This window comes from Mustela lutreola, chromosome 11, assembly GCF_030435805.1.
Source record: "Mustela lutreola isolate mMusLut2 chromosome 11, mMusLut2.pri, whole genome shotgun sequence".
In the NCBI taxonomy this organism is placed as follows: domain Eukaryota; kingdom Metazoa; phylum Chordata; class Mammalia; order Carnivora; family Mustelidae; genus Mustela; species Mustela lutreola.
In genome coordinates, this window is record NC_081300.1 from 38,276,787 (window position 1) to 38,294,516 (window position 17,730).

Below are 17,730 nucleotides of genomic sequence, written 5' to 3' on the forward strand. Positions count from 1 at the left end.
GAAACTGGACCACAGACTTACACTATATACAAAAATAAACTCAAATGAATTAAAGACATAAATGAGAGACCTGAAACCATAAAAGCCTAGAAGAGAGCACAGGCAGTAATTTCACTGACATTGGCCATAACGATGTTTATCTAGGTAAGTCTCCTGAGCCAAGGGAAAGAAAGACAAACCAGGAAACAGACTCTTAAGTATAGAGAACAAACTGATGGTTACCAGAGGAGAGGTGGGTGGAGGGTTGGGTGAAGTAGGCCAAGGGGATTCAAGAATACATTTATCTTGATGAGCCTGAGTGATGTGTAGAAAACTGAGTCAGTGTATTGTACACCTGAAATTAATATAACACTGTATGTTAACTCCACTGGAATTAAAATCTAGAGCCACCTGGGGGGCTCAGTGGGTTAAAGCCTCTGCCTTTGGCTCAGTCATGATCCCAGGGTCCTGGGATCAAGCCCCGCATCCTCTACTCAGCAGGGAGCCTGCTTCCCCCTCTCTCTCTGTCTGCCTCTCTGCCTACTTGTGATCTGTCAAATAAATAAGAAAAAAATCTAGAGAACCTAATTTAAAAAAAACACATGAATATGATGGGTAATTTTAAGTGTCAGCTTCACTGTTCGTAGGGTACCCAGACATTCAGCCTAGCATTATTCTGGATTTGTCTGAATGACATAAACTTTTGAATTGGTAGACTCAGTAAAGGAGGAGGTTCTAATATGGGTGGGCGTCCTCCAATGAAATTGAGACCTGACCAGAGAAAAAAAAAAGCTAAGTCAGAGAGGAATCCATCTGCTTGTTTGAGCTGGATAGTGGTCATATCTTGCTTTTGGACTTGAACTGAAAAACCAGCAATTTGGGGGTCTTGAGCCTACAAACTTTCACCCTAGAATTTAAAGATTTTATTTATTTATTTGACAGAGAGAGATCACAAGTAGGCAGAGAGGCAGTCAGAGAGAGAGAGAGGAGAAAGCAGGCTCCCTGCTGAGCAGAGAGCCCAATGCGGGACTCGATCCCAGGACCCTGAGATCATGACCTGAGCTGAAGGCAGCGGCTTAACCCACTGAGCCACCCAGGCGCCCTCACCCTAGAATTTACACAGTCACTTATCCTAGTTCTCGGGCCTTGGGACTTTGACTGAAACTACCCCGCAGCTTCCTTAATATCTAGCCTGTCAAGTGTAGATCTTGGGACTTCCCCGCCTCCATAATAATGTGAGCTAATTCCTTATGTATTATACACATGTATCTTGTACACTGTTGGTTTTGGTTTCTTTGGAGAACCTTGACTAATACAATGAGTTACATCAACTTGAATAAATCCTTAGTCTTTAACCTAAATAATCCATGAATCCTCTATTTTTACTGAGAAGTTAAGGCAAGGGTAGGATTCCAGTTAAGAATCAGCTCTCACAGGGTGCCTGGGTTACTCAGTGGGTTAAACCTCTACCTTTGGCTCAGGTCATGATCCCAGGGTCCTGGGATTGAGCCCTGCATTGGGCTCTCTGCTCACCAGGGAGCCTACTCCCCCCCTCCCCCCCGCCCCCTCTGCCTGCTACTCTGCCTACTTGTGATCTCTCTCTCTGTGTGTCAAATAAATCAGCTTTCACATTCATTGAACCATTTAACATGCATAATTTCATTTCCCCTGCTCCAACAATCTGGCAAATGGACAAAAGTAGTAGCAGTATTCACATTTTACTTGTGAATCTCAGAGGATACATGATTTGCCCAAATTTACAGTTCACATATCTAGAGAGTTTACATATTAAGACTTGAACCCAGATTTTTCACATACTAGTTTTATTATAACTATATATGTATAAAATGAGATTTCATCATTTGAAGATGAAACCTGTGTCCAAGTCCAAATTCTTTAGTAGAGTTTTACTATTTCTTTGGGTTACTAGTACTTTATCATAGGTACAGTTTCCATTTAATTTACCTCCTTAAAATGTCTTCAAATATTTCTGAAAATAGATTGAATACACATAAACAGATACATTTTACAGCTGATGTTTTAAAATTTTAGCTTATTGGGGTTTCCTGTTAATTTTAAAATAAGATAAAAAGTATACAAAAGAATAAAACATATCTAGTTTTTCCTGAGGACCTTCTGGAGATTTTTCTCATCTTTCCCCTTGTTTACTAAACTTCCAACTAGTCCTTGGAAAAAGATGAAAGTTAAGGGGCACCAGCTGTGCTGGTTAAGTATCCCACTCAGATCATGATTTCAGGGTTGTGGGATAGAGCCCTATGTGGGACTCCCTGCTCAGCATGGACCCTGCTGGAGACCCACCCCCCACCCAAGCCCCTAAGCCCTCCCCCTCATGCTCTCACTAAATGGGGAAATACATACATACAATACGTACATCCATAACACACACACTTTTAAAATAAGAAAAGGTAAAATTTTAATCATAGGGTTATGGTAGAGGCAGAACCCAATAATCTAAGCAATTTAGATATTTTTGGCCTCAGCTCTGAAAAATAATAAATGGATGTTCTGGGCTTATTATTTGGGGGGGACATTACTTCCTGTTACTTGAAAAAAGTAGACATGTATGAAAATGCAAAAACTCAAGTAGTATTGTAATTCATTTTACCCTCATGTAGTATATTTGATTCATCTGAGTTAAGAAAACAACTCTTCTTCTACTACAGTGTTTGTGTCCTTTCCCACAAGCCCAAACTAGGCACAAAACAGGCATGCTGAGTTGTTTCCCTCATAAATTTCCAAGATTCTACTGGAGAGTGACTGACACTGCCAGGTCTTGCTACAGTTTATCAGAGTTAGGTCTCTAGAAAATGTTGAATTTGAAACTCAAGTGGAAGGGCCACACAATGAAAAAACTAAGGCTGTTTACAGAGCGGAGTGCCCTCAGTTAGTAAATCTAACCTAGAGGAAAGATTGGCCTTCTTAATGGGGGAAACAATGGAGTCTTTTCAAATCGTGTAGAAAAGCTCTTCAATTGCAATTTTACTTTTGTTTTGTTTAACAAGGCACATTAAGTGAGAAAAATGAAATAAATCAAATGGATTAAGACAATGAAAAGATTAAATACAGCAAAAACTCACTAAAAGAAAAATTTAATAAATGAATTTTTAAAAGCAGATCTAAAATGCATTTTGAAATAAGTCAGCTAGATTTGTTTCAGGACAGTCATGTATGCTTTTTTGTTTTGTATGGGATATCAACAATTACAGTGTAAATAATCAAAATTGCTTTCAAATCAACATGGAAGTATATTATGGAAGATTTAATTCAACCTGTAATTCCTTGTCAGTGCTTGATCCTTAGTTTTGGTAGAAAGTAGACTTATAATTTGGGGGGAGGGCAGGGGTAAGTCATATACTCCTCTCTTCTCCCTTGCATAATGCCTTAAACAGCTACTTGACAGTGATAAATATCTTGCTTTTTGTGTTTTCGTAGTGGTCTGTAGAATATGTATCTCAGCAATTTGGTACATACTTCATGGATAAATACCCTGTTCCTTGGTAACCTAATGTTGATTAATCAGTGTTTATTAAGTAGAAAGGGATAAATTTGATGAGGTCAAGAGGAGTTAAGTACTTGACAGCACAATCTGTTAGGCTTATATTAGACCTGAATGGGTTGAAAATGGCTTGAGTTTGACAAAGACTTTAGAAGAGTCAAACAGTTCTCACTGAACTGTGGCATCTGACATTCTCTACTAATCAAAGTGGTAAACCCCCTGAAGATGGAGTGATCCAGACCTTATATTAACACATATCTTGTGTTGTAATCCAGTATTTGTTAAAGGACAGATTCTTAGGTAGATGCATAAATTAAAAGTGGTTTCATTTTGATAGAAAAGAACCATACAAAACACAATCTTGCAGCAAAATATTTAGAGGAAATGTAGGTGTGTGTACACACATTCACACATATAATAAGTAAAAAATAGGCTTTAAGGCAAAAGCTTTAAATTTCTTACCTAATAATGCAGGGAACAGTTCATAGTCACAATTGTCTAGAAACTATATGCTCCAACAACATAACCTTAAAATTAATAAAAAGTTAACAAAATTCCAAGAAGAAATGGGCATATCTATAGACTTTTAAAACACTTCTTTCAGAGACTGATAGAAATGAAAATCACTTAGAATTGAAAATACAACAAAAATTTAATCTGGCTATATCTAGAACCTGCCCAACACACATTCTTTCATATTGACTAAGCAAATGGTGGCAAAGGATTATTAATATACTGATAGCATTGTATTTAGAAATATTCATAATGAAGATGAAAGCACTACACATTAAATTTGTGGGATGGAACTAAAGTGGCATTTTGGCACACACATTAGACAAAGAAAGTTAATGAACTTTTCATTTAATCCAAGAAGTTAGAAACAGAACAGAGAAAATAAATGGAGAAATTAAACAGAAAATAAAGAAGCAATAGAGATGACCAATGAAAGCAAAATCTTTGAAAGGACTTAAAGCAAGATTAGCCAAGAAAGTAAGTATAAAATCATCAGAATGAAAGAACAAAAGATTTTAAATATTAAAATAATACCTTTATGCTAGTATATTTGAAAATTTAGTTAGCTGGTTTTACAAAAATGTAATTGGCAAATACTGACTCAAAGATATTCCCCACAAATTTACAATGATTAATACATTGAATCAGTATTGTAAAAACCTAGGAATTAAAAAAAATATAACCAGATAGTTTAACAGATGAGTTTTACCAAAACCTTAAGGATGAAATACTCATTTTAGACAAACAGATTGAAAAGAGGGAAAAGAAATGGAAAGCAGCCCAGCACATTTTGTGGTACCATTATAATCCTATCATCAAAAGCAGTATTAAAAGGGAAAGTTCTATTATGATCACTTGTAACTGCACCTGTTTGTTGAATTTAGTCATGTATATCTGCTATTAGCCAAGCACTGCCCTGGATGCTTTGTAGGTATTAGCCAATTTAGCCAAGCTGCTAAAGAATAATAGTTAATTTTTTTCACCCTTTGTCAGAAAAGTATGAATTATCAATAAAATCCTTCTGTTAAACATATGATCAAAACATAAAATGAAAGTGTGCAACCAAAGTAAGTTTCTAAGTGGCTCCTGTATTAGTCAAGCAGGGAAAGTGACTTCACTTACTGTAAGATAATGAGTTTATTAAATGGTGTTTGGTTGCAGCAATTGAAGAACTGTTTCTAAAGAAACTTGCTTGACTGGTAGCATTATGGCAAAAACACTGCTTAAAGGGCTGAAATTAAGATATTGGGGATAATAATCAATTAAAAACCAAGGCAACTGATTAAAAGTGGTTTTCTTTGTCTCTGTATAAGTGGAGATGTTACTAATACTGCTAGGGTTTTTTTTTTTTTTTTTTTAAATAATCAGTGATGAGTTTGAAGTGACAAAAGACTTTGTGTTTATGAATAGTATAAAGTGAAACAGCTTTCACTGAGAATATTTTCATTGTAAAGAACAAAATAATTCAGTAAAACCTAAAGTGGAATCTGCTAAGATGTATGAAGCAGAAAGGCTTATTTGGACAAATTTACAAAGTTTATTAAAATATAAGTCATATGGTTACTTCCTGAACTATTTATTTTTTGAGTTAGGTACATTGTGGAAAACCTTTGAATTGATCATGTGATGTTGTACAGCAGTGTCAGCGTTAAACTTTGTTTTCTTCAATTTAATTATCCTAAGTTCTGTGAGATATTGTCAAAAATAAAATCCAGATACCCTTACTTGTCCTAAGACACAGCAGCTTGATGGCCTTGTGGGAAACTTTCAGGTCAGAGCGAAGATTGAAATTTTTCTGAACACTAACTGGCTTTGGAAATTAGCTTATGCTACAGAATGAACAAGGATTCTCGATTAATTTAATATGAAATTACAAGATGAAACAGTTCTTATATGTGAAGTTTATGCCTTTTTGCTGATAACATTGTTTGACTTCCATGTAGTGGCTAAGCTGCTTTATAAATTCATACTGTCCAAGTTAAAACAAGAATTTAAATCTACATTTCCACACACATTTCCTGTGGATATATTTGCTGAGCACATACTACAGCTTCAGCAATGTTTTTTTGGACTTTATACACGTGGAAAATAAATTCCCATATCTCAAAATAGATTTTACTGTTCAATTGAAGAACTGCCAGTTTAATCTTCAGTTGGAAGTAATTAACCTGCAATGCATTGACAAGTTATTAGGTAAGTTTCTAGAAAATCCAGAAGGCTATAAATGTTTTACAAATGATGAATATACTCAATTTGGAAACATCTATACAATTCATAAAATCTCTATATTGATCTACATTAACAGATGGACATTTACAGTTGATTTTGATAACAGGAAATATGAACCTGAAACCCCAGTTAAGAAAAATGTTACTCCCCTCCAAAAAATTTCTTAGTAGTAGACCTGTAATACATATTTTGTAATATATTTATCAATTGCTGAATTTTGAGTTTTGTCCACCGAAGTTTTATGAAATCTTGTAACAGCAATTTTAACTTAGGTGAAGTGATATATCATTGTGGCTTTGACTTGCATTTCCCTGATGATTATACAGGTAATTACCAGTATATTATCTTTGGAAAACTATCTATTTAGATCATCTGCCCATTTATTAATCAGACTTTTTTTTTGCTATTAAATTGTGTTATGCTTATATATGTTTTGGATGTTAACCCCTTATCAGATATATGATTTTCGAATATTTTCTCTAATTTGGTAGGCTTCTTTCATTTTATCAATGGTTTCCTTTGCTGTGAAGTGGTTTTTAATTTGATCTAGTCCCAGATGTTTATTTTTGCCTTTGTTGCTTTTGCTTTAATGTCAAATCCAAAATATCATAGCCAGATTGATGTCTTGGAGTTTACCATCTATTTTCTCTTCTAGGAGTTTATGGTTTCAGGTCTTAAAGTATTTGATCAACTTTGGGTAAATTTTTATGTATAGTTTTAGAGGTTCCGTTTCATTTCTTTGCCTATGGCTATCTGGTTTTCCCAGCACCGTTTATAAAAGAGAATGTTCTTTCCCTATTGTGTATTCCTGGCTCTTTTGTCCTAAATTAATTAACCACATACATCTAAGTATAGTACTGGGCTATCTCTGCCAATTGGTTTGTTTGTGTTTATGCCTATACCACACTATTTTGATTACTAAAGCTTTGGTAACGTTTTTTGAAATCAGGGAGGACGTTGCCTCCAGCTTTGGTCCTATTTCAAGATTACTTTCTCTATTTGAGGTCCTGTGTGGTTCCATACAAATTTTAGGATTGACAATTTTAGGTGTTCCTTCCCAGTTTGGAATGCATCTATGGAGAAGACTGTATGCTTTGTATCTGTTTTTGTTCTGATTGATTTGCAGATATTGAACCATTCTTGAATCCTTGGAATAAACCCACCTGATCATGCTGTGTGATCCTATCAATATATTATTGAATTTGACTTGCTCTGTTTTGTTAAGGATTTTTGTCTATATATACATGAGGGATATTAGCTTTTAATTATCTTTTCTTATTGTATCCTTCTCTAAATTTGGTATTTAAACATATAACTACGGAAAATCAAAACATAAAGACAACAAGAAGAAAGGAACAGAGGATTTGCAAAAAGCCAGAAAACTATTGACAAAATGGCAATAAGTACATGCCTGTGAACAATTACTTTAAATACAAATGCCTAAATTATCCAATCAAAAGACACAGAGGGACTGAATGGATAAAAAATTAGACCCATCTTGATACTCCCTACAAGAGACTAGCTATCAGACCTAAAGATACAGACAACCTGAAAAAGAAGGGATGGAAAAATATATTTCATGCTAATAAATGAAAACAAAAACAAAGCTGGGTAGCAATACTTAGACAAATTAGACCTTAAAACAAAGACTCTAATAAGAAACAAAGAAGGGCATTACACAGTGATAAAGGGATTGATCCAATAAGATGCAATGATTGTAAATACCTATGTATCCAACATAGAAGCACCTAAATATTAAAAGCTAATATTAACAGACATAAAGGGAAAAATTAACAGTAATATGAAAATAGTAGGGAATTTTAACACCCTACTTGTATCAACAATACATGATCCAGACAATCATTTTTTAAAGTGGCTTTAAATGATATGTTAGACCAGATGTGCTTGACAGATATATAGAATATTCTGTCTAAAAACAGATTCACATTGTTTTTGAAGCACATGGGACATTTTCCAGAATAGATCATATTAGGCCATGAAGTAGTCTCAATAAGTTTAAGAAGATTGAAATTGTACCAACCATCTTTTCTGACCACAACAGTATGAAACTGGAAATCAAGTAGGGGAAAAAAAAAAACTGGAAAAAAAAACATGGAAGCTAAACTATATGCTACTGAACAACCAATGTCTCAACAAATAGAGGAAACTGAAAAATACCTTGAGACAATAAAAGTAGAAATTTTCTGAATGAAGCAAAAACAGTGCTAAAAGACTCTTGTAATCAGGCTTACCTAAAAAAAAAAAAAAAAAAAAAAAAAAAAAATTCAAATAAACAAACTTTGTGCATAAATAAATTAGAAAAAGAACAACAAAGCTCAAGGATAGTAGAGAGAAGAAAATAATTAAGATCAGAGCAGAAGTTAAAAGAATCTAGGAATAAATTTAATCAGGAGGTTAAAGAACTGTACTCTGAAAACATTAAATACTGATGAAAGAAATTGAAGACAATGGAAAGGTATCCCATGCTCATAGAGTGGAAGAATTAGTGTTAAAACATCTGCACTATCCAAAGCAATCCATAGATTCAATGCAATCCCTATCAAAATACCAATAACATTTTCCACAAAACTAGAACAAATGTACTAAGATCTATAGGAAACCACAAGACCTCAAAACTAGAACAAATGTACTAAGATCTATAGGAAACCACAAGACCTCAAATACCCAAAGCAATCTCGAGAAAGAACAACAAAGCCAGAGGTATCACAGTCCCAGATTTTAAGATATACCGCAAAGCTGTAGTAATCAAAACAGAATGCTACTGACACAAAAACACATGTAAATCAATGGACCAGGATAGAGAGGCCAGGAATAAATCCATACTTATATGGTCAATTAATACATGACAAAGGAGACAAAAATATACAGTGGGGGAAAGATAGTCCCTTTAATAAATGGTGCTAAGAAAACTAGATAACTCCATTTTGTGCCAAAACCAAAAACCAAACAAAATCAATCTCTCATACCATACAGAAAAATAAACTCAAAATGGGTTCAAGACCTAAATGTGAGACCTGAAACCATAAAACTCCTAGAAGAAAACATAGGCAATAATCTTTGACATTGGCCTCAGCAACATTTTTTGGGGGGCAGGTCTCCACAGGCAAGGAAAACAAAAGCAAAAAAACTATTGGCAATATACCAAAATAAAAGGCTTTTGTGCAGCAAAGGAAACTATCAAACAAATTGAAAAGGCAAATTACTGATTAGGAGAAGATATTTGCAAATAATATATCCAAAGAGCAGTTAATCTCCAAAATATGTAAAGAACTCAACACCAAAAAGCCCCCCAAACAATCCCATTAAATAATAGGCAGAGGACCCAAATAGACATTTCTCCAAAAATGACATACAGATGGCCAGCAGATGCATGGGAAGATGCTCGATGGCAAGAATCATTTGGGAAATGCAAATAAAAACCACAAGGAGGTTATCACCTCACACCTGTCAATGTCTAGACTCAAAGTGACAAGAAATAACAAGTGTTGGTGAAGATATGTAGAAAAAGAAACCCTCGTGTACTGCTGGTGGAAATGTAATTTTATGTAGCCACTATGGAATATGGTATGCAGGTTCTCCAAAAAATCAAAAATAGAAATCCCATATGATCTAGCACTTCACTACTGGCTAACTACCCAAAGAAAATAGAAACACTCCTTTGAAAAGATATATGTACCTCTATGTTTATTGCAGCATTTTTAACAATAGCCAAAATACAGAAGCAACCAAGTGTCCATCAGTAGATGAATGATCTGTGTGTGTGTGTGTGTGTACATGTAATGGCCTATTACTCAACCATTAAAAAAATGAGATATTGCCATTTGATACCATATGGATGGATCTCTAAAGAGTATTATGCTAAGTGAAATAAGTCAGAAAGTCAAACAACATATGATTTCACTTATTTGTGGAACCTAAAAAATGAAACAAATAAAGCAGAAACAGACCCATAAATACAGAGAACAAATTAATGGTAGCTAGGGGGATAGGGCATGGCAAAATGGTTGAAGGAAAGGAGAAGATACAGGCTTCCAGTTATAGAATGACGGTCACAGGAATGAAAGGTACAGCTTACAGAATATAGTTCATGAATTTAAAATTGGTTTGTACGGTGGCAGGTGATAGCTATACTTGAGTGAAATGGCAACCTTCAGAATGGGAGAAGATAATTGCAAAGGCCCTAGCTGATAAACTGTTAGTATCTGGAATCTAAAGAAATTAATAAATTCAATACCCCCCAAAATAATCCAGTTAAAAAATGGGAAGACATGAGTAGACTTTTTCCCAAAGATTCCATACAGATGGCCAACAGATACATGAAAAGGTGCTTAACCTCACTCATTGTGAGGGAAACACAAAATTGTGATGAGCTACTACCTCACACCTGTCAGAATTGTTAAAATTTATACCACAGGAAACAACAGATGTTGGCAAGTATGCCAAGAAAGGGGAACCCTCTTACTCTGTTGGTGGGAATGGAAACTGGTGCAGCTGCTCTAGAAAACAGTATGGAGGTTCCTCGGAAACTTAAAAATAGCACTACTCTATGATCCAACACTGCTAGATATTTATCAAAGAATACAAGAATACTGATCCAAAGGGGCACATGTACCCCAATGTTTATAGCAGCATTATCAACAATAGTCAAATTATGGAAAGAGTCCAAATGCCCATTGGCTGATGAATGGATAAAGAAGAGGTGGTATATATATATATATATATATATATATATATATATACACACACACACACACACACACACACACACACACACACATATACACACACACATACACAATGGAATATTCGCCATTAAAAACAATGAAATCTTGCCATTTGAATGATGTGGGTAGAGCTAGAGGGTATTATGCTAATAAGCAAAATAAGTCAAAGAAATACCATACAGTTTCACTCATTTGTGCAATTTGAGGAACAAGACAGATAAACATAGGGGAAAGAAAAAAAGACAAAACATAAAATAGACTCTTAACAATAGAGGACAAATGAGGGGTTGCTGGAGGGGAAGTGGGAGAGGATGAACTAAATGGGTGATGGGCTTTAAGGAGGGCACTTGTGATGAGCACTGGGTGTTACATGTATATAATGAATCAAATTCTTCTAATATTACAACAAATTTTAAGTATAATAACTTGAAACAAAAGTAAGCTAGCATAGCAGTTGTTGAATCACAGTGTTGGGTACACCTGAAACAAATATAACATTGTATGTGAACTATATTTTAAGAAATACATCAAAAAATAAAGTGAATTATGGATATACATCTTCATTTAATTAGAATTTACTTATAACTTATAAATAAATAACTTATAAATCTTCCCCCAAACCTTTAAAAAAAAAATCAAAGATTGATTTTGGTGGAGCTTAATTCTTCTAACATTTTCTGTTACCATGAAATACCTCTTGCTCAGATTTTCAGAATGACTATAAAGTCTGCATAATTATGGTATTTAAAACTAGTCAAGTTTTCTGATTTGCTTTAACACTTGATATTCAAATCATTTTCTCTTGAAACATCTATTGTGTCATTCTTTTTGCTTGTTTTATTAACTGGCCGCTCCTCCAGAATGCACACTTTTTAATGGCTTTGTTATTTGAGCAAATCTCCAAGAATATTTTCCTTGACTTCATTAAATTTAACATCTTCATAAAATTTGACATTTTACTTTACATTGATTGTTCAGTTTAAGCTAAGCCAGTCAGGTATGACATTGTCTGAATGAGGGAGATAAGAATCTTAGTAACAGGGGTGTCTGGGTAGCTCAGTCAGCTAAGAGTCTGCTTTCTGGTCAGGTCATGATCCTGGGGTCCTGGGATTGAGCCCTATGTGAGTCTTCCTGCTTAGCAGGAAGTCTCCTTCTCCCACTTCCGCTTCCTCTCCTCCTCCCTGACCCTCGTCCTCTCTCTTGCACACACACTCTCAAATAGATAAATAAAATCTTTAAAAAAAAAAAAATACTAGTAACAAACAAAAGAGCGGTTTGAGTAGTCACTAATTTTGTTCATTTTTGACTTAATTTTTTTGCTTCCCTACTCGACCTCTTAACTTGGAAGATTTGAGTAATATTCAGCAAAAACAATTCCTTATACTTTTAATTATACTTAATCCTGATCCTGTAGATCTAAAAGACTCCAAGATAATGGAAGTCAACTTCCTTCCAGAAAAATAACAAAGTTGTGAATGGCTTCTGTGTTACTGAGCTATCTAGAATTTGTCTGTGTTAATAATTAGAAAGAAAGTGAAAACTATGTATTAGTTTGGAAGCCTTTATCTCTGAGCCAGAGATAGAGAATAACCTGTGAACCATGGTGTTAGAACGAAATCACAATCTTTTTATCCCAAAAAGAACTTGAGCCCTAGCCTCACCCTTTCTTAATTCCACCTAAAGACATTAACCAGCCACTTGGCTTGTCAGCAAAAACATCATAAAATGTTACAACTTCTAATAAAATGATCAACTAGACATGACATATCTACATAATTGAGGAAAGTCCTTTCTACTTTGTTTTATAAAGATTTGTACTGGTCCTGGGATACTTGAATATAAAGGGTAAAAAATCCAAATTTAAAGTTGGTTCATCCATAAACCAGAACCCATTATGTCATGGTATTTTCTTAATCCATTCAGAACTTTCCAAATGCACTAGTTGCTATTGATTTGCTTCCATGCTTTTTCATGAATTCCTGTCTACGCGTGCAACATCCCCGTATCTCTCCCTTTCAGCTTGCTGTATCAGCCTTGGGATTTTGTAAACAGCAGAATAAATGGAAACTAACTCCTGCTAGGAAATCAAGGCTTTAAGGCTGTGGCAGAAGTGGAAATAAGTCCCTCTCAAATGTCCGAGTTCTTGTGTGCTAGTCTTGTCTCTGTCCTAATTAGATTACAAGTGAAGCTGTTCCCATTTCCTGAGACGTGCCTCCTTGCTGGCAGGAGTCCCCTTCTCCCTTCGGGTACAGGGTGAAAGGGGTTGGGTCTTGACCTGTTTCCATCAGGCCTCAAGAAGGAGGAACAGGATAAAATAACATCCCTTGTTTCAGTTCAGGAATTGAATATATGAAAAGTTCTCTAAGAAAAATCTGTTTAAATCATTTCAAGTAAGAGAATTGCTACAATTCTTGAGCATGCCTTCAGTTAATGTCCCCAGTAATGTTTATTCAAGGATTTTAAATGTCTTACTCATTGCAAATTTAATAGTTATGGTTCTTACCTTTCATTAAGTAGTTGCTATAACAATGAACACTTAAAACCTTTATAACACCTAAAAAAAAGCTTAATAATCCAAGAATTGAAAGTATTTTAAAAATCTTTACGACATTTCTGTTAACTAAATTATTTTAAAGTAAAAATGTACAAAGAAATAAAAACTTACAATATGTTGTCAAAAAGCAGACCTATCTGATTTGGTTTAATTATATGTAATATAATTGGCTTAAATTATATGTAATAAACGTTTGGACACCTGAATGTTTTAGGCAAATAAATACAGAAGCAGTTTTAACAATACCTAAAGCACTATCCCAGGTCTGGTTTCTTTGTGGAATTGTTTGTACTGATCATTTACTTACTGCATCCTCCTAAAACTAACTGCTATCTAATATTTTTAAATACTAATTTTTACTAACTTAACACATTTTAAAATACTAACCAACATGATAGAAGAAAAGCAGTCCCCTGAAATAAAAAAATATGCAATTCACATCCTTAGTATGCCACTTAAAAGCTGTTGAATTGCAACCATGTCATTGAACTCTTCTGTCCCAAATTTCCTTTGTTCTAAATGGAGGAGTTTGTAATCTGGAGTCATTAGCATCACAATCTAGGACATTTCCACGTCTGAGTAGGTGGGACCTAAAATTATTTGTTAACCAAGGGTTCAAACAAAGCATTTGCAAGTCACAACATTTTACACTGCTGCAATAGCTGTAGAGTAGACTTAAAATCGAGTTTGCCAAAAAGCACGTATTAGGAGTAGGTCTTCAGGGTCTTTCCGCAGAAAGAAGTGATCATCTGGACAAGGAGTCTGAGAAAACTCAGCCACTCATTCCATAACATGTTGCTCTTTGGCATTTCAGAGAGCTGATGTATTTGATTAAAGGTATCAGTGGCTTTCACAAAAGAGTAAGAGAATTAAGTCAACAATTTAATGGTCATGTTCAAAGTACCGGAACAAAGATTGTTCACGTTAATTTTGGGATTATTTTTTCTAGGACCGACGGATCTCAGCATGAAGAGGCAGTTGGCAACTAGCTCAGGATCCTCCAGCAGTTCAAGCTCCAGACCCCAGCTGAGTCCAACTGAAATCAATGCCGTGAGACAGCTCGTTGCAGGATACCGAGAATCAGCTGCATTTTTATTGCGTTCTGCAGATGAACTGGAAAATCTTATTTTACAACAGAACTGAGTCAAATGACGATCCTATTCACTGAGGTCTAAATTTGCAGTTTCCACTAATGACATTTTGATTTCCCAGCAGAGACGCTTCTGGTCTTACTGCACAGTCTTAAGAGAAATACTTCCATTATGCCACATTGTCCTTGAACCATAAAGTGATGTGTTAAGGTGCTTCAAAGGAACTCTGACCTCTGAAGTACTTGAGATACTGTAATGTGTCCAGCCTACTGCTTTATGTTTTAGTTTCTCAGCATAAATATCTGGGGGGGAAAAAAAAAAGCTGTATATTCTTAATTCAAGGATAAAACAGAAGAAGTTTGTGGTATAAAAAATAGTTCAAGATCCAACTGAAATATTAGTGGAATTTACTACTGACTTACTGGACAGAAAGCTACAGTATCTGGCAAAAAAAAAAAAAAAAAAGCCAAATTTCTTGTTGCTACAGGATATAACAACACTGAGAAGGATCTTGTATTTTAAAAATATATATATATGTAATTTTTATAAAAAGACAAAAACTTGTTTTTCATTCAAAATTGTCATTTTTACTTTGGTAACTTTTTCATAGGTCCTAAAAGAAAACTGTTTTGAGAAACTACTGTAAGTACCTTTTCCACATCCCTTTGCCTTCTCCTCTTTCCAAATCCTTTCTACAAAAAATAACAATGCTGGAAAACAAACCCTTGCTACGTTCTTGAAATCGTCACATCGGGAACCACTTCCACGAGAAGCCTGCGCGTCTGCACTCGCGCTCGTCATGCCTCTCAACATCGCAGTTTCGCAATAGAGGTTTTCATCACAGAATGTTTTAATATTAAAAAAGACATATCATTGAAAAAAAAAAAATCACACCTTGGTTCCTTACTGCTGCTCACCGTGGATTGACGCTGCTGTGTTCCGGGCGCGCCTCCAGCAGCAGTTGGATGTAGATGGCTGAATGTTAAGAGGTTGCAAGTGACAATCTGAAAATTTGCACTCGAGTGTAGTTTTTCTTTCTCTCTTTCAGAAATAGTTTCCAAAAAGACCATTACCTCTCCTGATAGGATTTGTATAATTTGCAGTTCTAGGTAATGAATTACAGTGATGTAAAGAACTCAGTGGACGCAGCTGCAGCTTTTCCACGAACTTTCCCTTCCTCTCCCTCTCCCCCGACCGTTGCCCTTTCTTATTTTATAGTGTTGGATACCCATGAATGGTGTTTTCTTTGTGCACTGAGGCAAGCCTATTTTTAAAATATTTAGGGAGAAGTACATCAGTTTATGCTTCTTGTACAATTATCTTTCTGTTGTTCTGCTTTGGTTGGATTAAAAATTCTTTGTGCATTCCTGAATTTGCCTTATTTTCTGTAAAACTTATGTCATTCAGTTTTTGATAATGAGTTTAAGGCATCAGTGATATTTCTTATGTACTTGTTACATATAGTTTTTCAAGTAATGACTGTGATTGTGACCAAGTAATGTGCACTTTTTCTTGTAACTGTGGACATTGCTATGCTTTTTCTTCTAGTGTTTCTAGAATTACTGTTCCTGACAGTTCCGTAAAACAAACAAAAAAACACAAAAAAAGAACTTTTGTGATACTGTTGGTGAATATAATGTGAAAAACTTATTGAAATATGAGTATTTTGGAAATACATAGATGCACAAACATCTTTTAAGGTGTGGATTTAGAGTTTGCTTATTTAAATGAAAATTCAAAAAAAAAATCGAGGGCTGGTATAATTTTATCTGTTTTGTTTGGTTTAATAAACAGATTTCTGTGTAAAAATAATGATTGTGAAAACTTCCAAACTTTCTGAAGGATACTATGCTTTTAGCAGTTGGCTTTGAAAATATGCAATGCCATTTTGTACCCAGCATTTAGTATAAGAAGGACAGTTAACCTTTTATCTGAGGATTATCCCACGATCCCCTAGAGTCTCAACATTGTCCAATAAAGAATTTTTCCAAGACAGGGTAAGGGAAATTAGCAAACCAAGGATATTTATTTGATTATTTAAATCTGAGTTAAGAATTTCTTTTACTCCTCATTTTTATATAAGTAATTTGGGTCTTTTAGTCACTCCTGATTTAACATCTTAGGAGAAGCATTTCTCTGTTGGAAGTGCCTCTTTGCTGCTTCGATTTTTGCTGCAGTCATCTCTGAAGACTTGGACATGGTTGCCATTTCAAAAAGTAACCGGTTTGAGTTCAGCATATACATAAAAATCCTTAAGAGTGATAATGAAGCAAACAGTAGAAAAGGGAAGTTCCAGCAAAGTGCTCTTGTTTTCATTACATTCCTACCTTCAACTAGAACTCCCAGGCCCTCCTACCAAGAACAAAATTCCCTCAAAGTTTCTGCTTTTTGAACTTTTATCGCAAAGAGAAAGGGTACTGGGACTCCCACTGTTTCCCTGGGAGAGCTCAGAGGCCACGAAGCCTCGTAAGCTTTTGTTTCTCTTCTTGCTTTAGGACTTGTGACTGAAAACACCAGGGTCCTCTTTTACACCGGAAGAAACCATGCCCTAAGACCCGCGGATCCCCTTACCCAAGAATCCAACACTGCCACTGGATGCAATCAGCAAGAGGTTCTTTATTGTTACGCAGGCGCCTGCGGGTGGTCAGCGCGCACCTGCAGGTGGTCAGCAGCTCCTGCTAGCTGAGCACACCCGGCTGGGGTGGTGCCAGGTTTTTATAGACAGGTACAAACAAGTTTTGGGTGGGGCGCAACTGATTGGTTGACAGTTAGAACTTTTGAAAAAGGCATACGTGGAGTTTGCTGATTGGCTTTGGGGACCCGCGCGCAAAGAGAGGCGGGAAGGGGGTACAAGCTGATTGGTTCTGAGGGCCCGCGCGCGGGAGGAGAGAGGCAGGGAGGGGGAACAAGAAGGGGGAAAGTAGGAATGCCATCATGGCGTCTTCTATTATTTCTATAAGCCAAGCAGTTACAGAAGGGCAAAAGAGCGATTAATAAGCAATTAATAACCTAATTAATAACCTGGTCTATACCTAAAAGCCAGCGGTTTACAGAAAAGCAAACAAGCGGTTAGTTATCCTATCTATCTTCTAGGGGAGGGGT

The 17,730-nt window shown here is 35.6% G+C and overlaps 1 protein-coding gene across 9 annotated transcripts in view; it reads left to right on the forward strand.

Moving 5' to 3' along the window:
• Window positions 1-16,440, forward strand: part of NOL4 (nucleolar protein 4) — a 407,060-nt gene extending 390,620 nt beyond the window's left edge. For all 9 annotated transcript variants that reach the window (XM_059140256.1, XM_059140248.1, XM_059140249.1 and 6 more), the window contains one exon: window positions 14,487-16,440. In XM_059140256.1, coding sequence (XP_058996239.1) covers window positions 14,487-14,680 — 194 coding nt within the window. In that variant the 3' untranslated portion in view covers window positions 14,681-16,440. The remainder of the gene's footprint in view (window positions 1-14,486) is intronic.
• Window positions 16,441-17,730: the final 1,290 nt, after the last annotated feature.